Here is a 4045-nt window from a genome sequence, read left to right as displayed (position 1 = left end):
CAAGAGTGAACACCATGCCTCGGTTGTTCAGTCTTCTCAATTGACTCAATTATCGTTGGGCCGTGGCTGATAATCCGACTCGCTGACTCTTGTTTGAAGAATATCGGGCCCTTATCGCATTCATTTGCAAGAGCTTGAATCATGTTGCTTTGGCGTATAGTTCTTGTGCTTATATTAGAGTCCTTGGAATTGACTAATTCCGTCTCTCAACAGTATCCATGGGACACCAACTACAACAGGGGATTGTCTACCAGGTTCGACTTCCGTCCTGGTGGAGCCGATGTCGGCTCCGGAGACGGGGCGGATGATTCCGAGTTTGGCCGCCCAAGGAAAACATTTGGGCAAAACTACGGGGATATTGGAAGTGGGGGATTCATCACGGATGACGAAGATCTAATTGACGGGTCAGGATATCTGCCATATGATGAAGACGATGATGATGATTATTTCAAGATTACTACGCCATTTACAAGATTGATCTCTACAACCATTAGTACTACTACTACAACTACTACCACCACCACCACTACTACTACTACTACAACAACCACCCCCACCCCTACCTCCACCATTACCACCACTACTACAGCAACTACACCCTCAACAACCACAACTACGACTGTTGCCATTACATGGCCTCCAACTACACCATTACCCCTTCCAACATTTACTCCTATATCAACTACATACCAAACGACCTTTGATTCAAGTTCTACGACCTTAGAACCCATTTCGGTTGGCTATGATGTTGATGGCTCCGGGCTTGACGAATACGATGAGGAGATGGACTATAGTGATGTACCGAGGAATAATTTCTCTCCAACATCGTCAATTGAGGACGAGGTGAAAGAAGTGAGCACTGACGACTTTGTGTTTGAAACACCCACTCAGAGCGAAGACGCCCCTTCCTCTCCTACTTGGCCTGTGTCGCCCACCAAGCCTGGGACCACTCCATCCGTTCCCAAGTCACCTAGCATTCCAAAGAACGAAAAACCATTTGGGCCTACCTCTGATTCAGCTTTCCTTCTAGAGAATCATTTGGTCCTCGTCTCCCTCTACGCAGGGTTCGTCTTATTACTTGTAATTGCCATCTTGATTGGCTTTTGCACGATCAACCGGTGTCGAAGTTACGATATCATCGAGAACAGCAGTGATGCGAGCTCGGATTTAATGATCAAGAAAAGGCCGAATCAATCCAGTCTGAGTAGTAGCAATGACTCGGAACGAGGAGCCTTTTGTTTCGGCTCGAAAGAGTCCCGAGACAATCAACGCAGCCTCAGCAATCCAAATTGGCTATGATACCATTTCAAACACTTGAGCGGCATTCAACTGTATTGCCCTTTTCGGTGAGTGTTTTCCAATCGCGGAACGATTTCAACCAGCAATTGTGCACTCGGAGACTAACCATGAAATCAAAGTGATATGTGCACACCAATTATGACTCCTCTTTGTTGAATATTGTTGGATTCAAATCACATGTGGATAAGTGATTCGGATCCAAAGACCCTAAAGTACAAGTATGTGAAAAATCGAAATTTGCTTACTGCTTCATCAAAAGTGCATATATTTGCTTCAATATTATTCGCATCCATTTGACGTCAGTGCAAGGGAGATGGACCGGAGAGAGTCTTCCCAATTTCTCCTTTTGAGGTGTTCCTGCAGACTCAACAAAAATATTGGAAAAAGCGCCCTCATATCACAGAGTGAAAGTGTTGGTTGGGGTACCGTGGGTCCATTCCACTTATCATGTTAGTCTTGCCATGTGGGGGCATTTGGAGAAAAAGTAGAAGACGAAGAAAGTATCGGAATACTAGAGCGGCCAATTACCCTCGGAGAGCTTAGAGAAGCATAGAAGCAAGTGAGCAAAAAGCCTTGGAAGATCTCCTCCTGAATTCAAAATGAGCCCCGTCTTCTGTTGGGAATGCTTAGTTCTTCATATCCTTTGCACGTCTCCGTGGTGTGCGCTTGTGTTCCTGGCTTTGATGTGGCCTAAACTCTCCTTTCAAATCTGATCTCAAAAGACTGCATACCATTAGCTTCTTATGAACATTCTCCATGCCTCCTTCTCGAAGTACCGATACTCGATAACTCTCGGGCAGCAGATCACTTGCCTCAATCCCGAGCACATATCTTCAGATGGGCCAATGATCAAAAACTCATAACCCTTCCTTCAGTTCAAAACCATAGTCGAACCCCCCCACCCCACCCAATGTCAAGATGATTCTGAGCTCAAAGCTGCGCATTGTTGCAAATGTACATATCAATTTGTACATTTTTTATACCCAAAGTCTGCTGGACTCCTGAAGGCATTTTCTACCAAAGATTCTGGCTGAGAGGAAGGAACAAAATGCTATTCCCTTACTTTCGTGATTCTCTCACTATCCAGATTTACCATCCTTGAGTGCTTCGTTCATCGGTCCATGGGCCCTTCAAACTAATATTTGTAGCCTCACCTACTGTTCATAGTAAACCAAAAAACTCAATCACATACACTACTATATTTTCCGAAGTTGTCAGAAGAATCCTCATCGTGTTTTGAATGTGTTCAATTCGTATGAATTAGGCTGAGAATAAACACGTGACATATGACTGAAATTCGACATAACTGCTCACAAGGAATGTCAGATTTTACGTAGCCTCCTGAAAACGTTCAACAGACTCAAAATGAAATCCGTTAATCATCCAAATTATGCGGGGAGCTTCTGCGGACAGACTTTGTATTTTATTTCTACAATAGAGGGACTCTCACATCCACGATATCACAACAGAGAGGTTAGATTGGTTGAAGTATAACATAAATCATCTCCCTGGGTGACAGCTCCAAATCATCAATTCCGTTCCCAAAAGGAGTGGGACAGGTACGCTCAGAGTGTTCAAGTGGTCCCATCTCTCTTGTTTCTTTTTTCTTTCTCTCGCTCTTTTAGGGTTGCTCCGTTTGGGTGTGGATCAAATCGGCCGCGGGAGTTTTGGGACATGTCAAACATTCCTTGGCCTTCACATGATTGACAATCTTTTGGTTGACAAAGTTCAGGACACGAGTCAGGTCATGGAATGTGGAGTTGTGGAAGGCACCAGTCTTCAACTCGCGGCGGTAGTCGTTTAAAAGCTGGAAAATGGAACACACACATGCCATCATGTCACACGTGACAAAAAGAAGCTCAAGGACAATGTATGTGAGGAATGCATGCTTCCTTTACAACCAACACCTCATCTAGGGTTTGACAGATAGACTTACAAATCACAGGTTTTTATTACTTGGACTTGAACAAGTGGTTCTGCCTTCAATCGCATTGAGTTATTGTTCGAAAATTCACTCATTGCTGATTAACTTATCCCATTGCAAAGGGCAAATGTCGTTATCATATTTTTGCAGGAACTGATTCAACAGATAGGCGTCTTTTATAGGCTGAAAGCAAGCGACTTCAGTTCTTGCTTTCGCGTGTTCCAAGATAAGCGAGGAATTCACAAAGATTTCTAGGACTATGCATTCAAGATAAGTCTCACATGAAGACATGGTGATTCCTTTGCAGAATACAAAGTCAAATGACTGGAATACGGCGTTATAGAATCCCCCCAGATTTATGGAGTGATCCATCCGATCTCACCTTGAGCTGAATATCGGTCATTAAATGGACAAAATTGCTTTTGGTCTTGGCTCGGTTGGCCTGGATGATCTTCTTCATTCGGTAAACGGCCTTTTGAGCTCGGAATTTATTGTTGACCCCGTGGTAGGCCAGAGCCAACTCCTTGATGCCTTCGGAATCCCATTCTCCTTCGCGTTCCAAGGACTGCAAGACCTTCTGGTACTCTAGATTGGTGATGTCCGAACTAAAAGAAGAAATTGAATACAAGTTGAGCTCATTCATTCCTGATGTATTTTGATCATAATTCTCAGCTTACATTCACAAACCGGTCGTAATCAATAACTACTTCTTTCTTGTTTATCTTAATAACTTTAACTTGGTTTCGAAAGACTGAATAAACCTAATAATACATTTCGTTATTCATGAGAATGATCGTATACCTATGAGCAGTACGAATGGGA

The 4045-nt window shown here is 43.5% G+C and overlaps 1 protein-coding gene across 1 annotated transcript in view; it reads right to left on the bottom strand.

The window, feature by feature from the left end:
- Window positions 1-2678: 2678 nt before the first annotated feature.
- The window catches only part of LOC131889947 (uncharacterized), a 4051-nt gene continuing 2684 nt past the window's right edge, over window positions 2679-4045 (bottom strand). Inside the window, exons 3-4 of the mRNA XM_059239177.1 lie at window positions 3606-3828; window positions 2679-3106 (exon numbers count right to left, since the gene is read on the bottom strand). Coding sequence (XP_059095160.1) covers window positions 2921-3106; window positions 3606-3828 — 409 coding nt within the window. The 3' untranslated portion in view covers window positions 2679-2920. The remainder of the gene's footprint in view (window positions 3107-3605; window positions 3829-4045) is intronic.

This window comes from Tigriopus californicus, chromosome 11, assembly GCF_007210705.1.
Source record: "Tigriopus californicus strain San Diego chromosome 11, Tcal_SD_v2.1, whole genome shotgun sequence".
NCBI classification, from domain to species: Eukaryota; Metazoa; Arthropoda; class Copepoda; order Harpacticoida; family Harpacticidae; genus Tigriopus; species Tigriopus californicus.
Note: the sequence above shows the minus strand (reverse complement) of the source record. Positions and strands in the feature narration are given on the sequence as shown.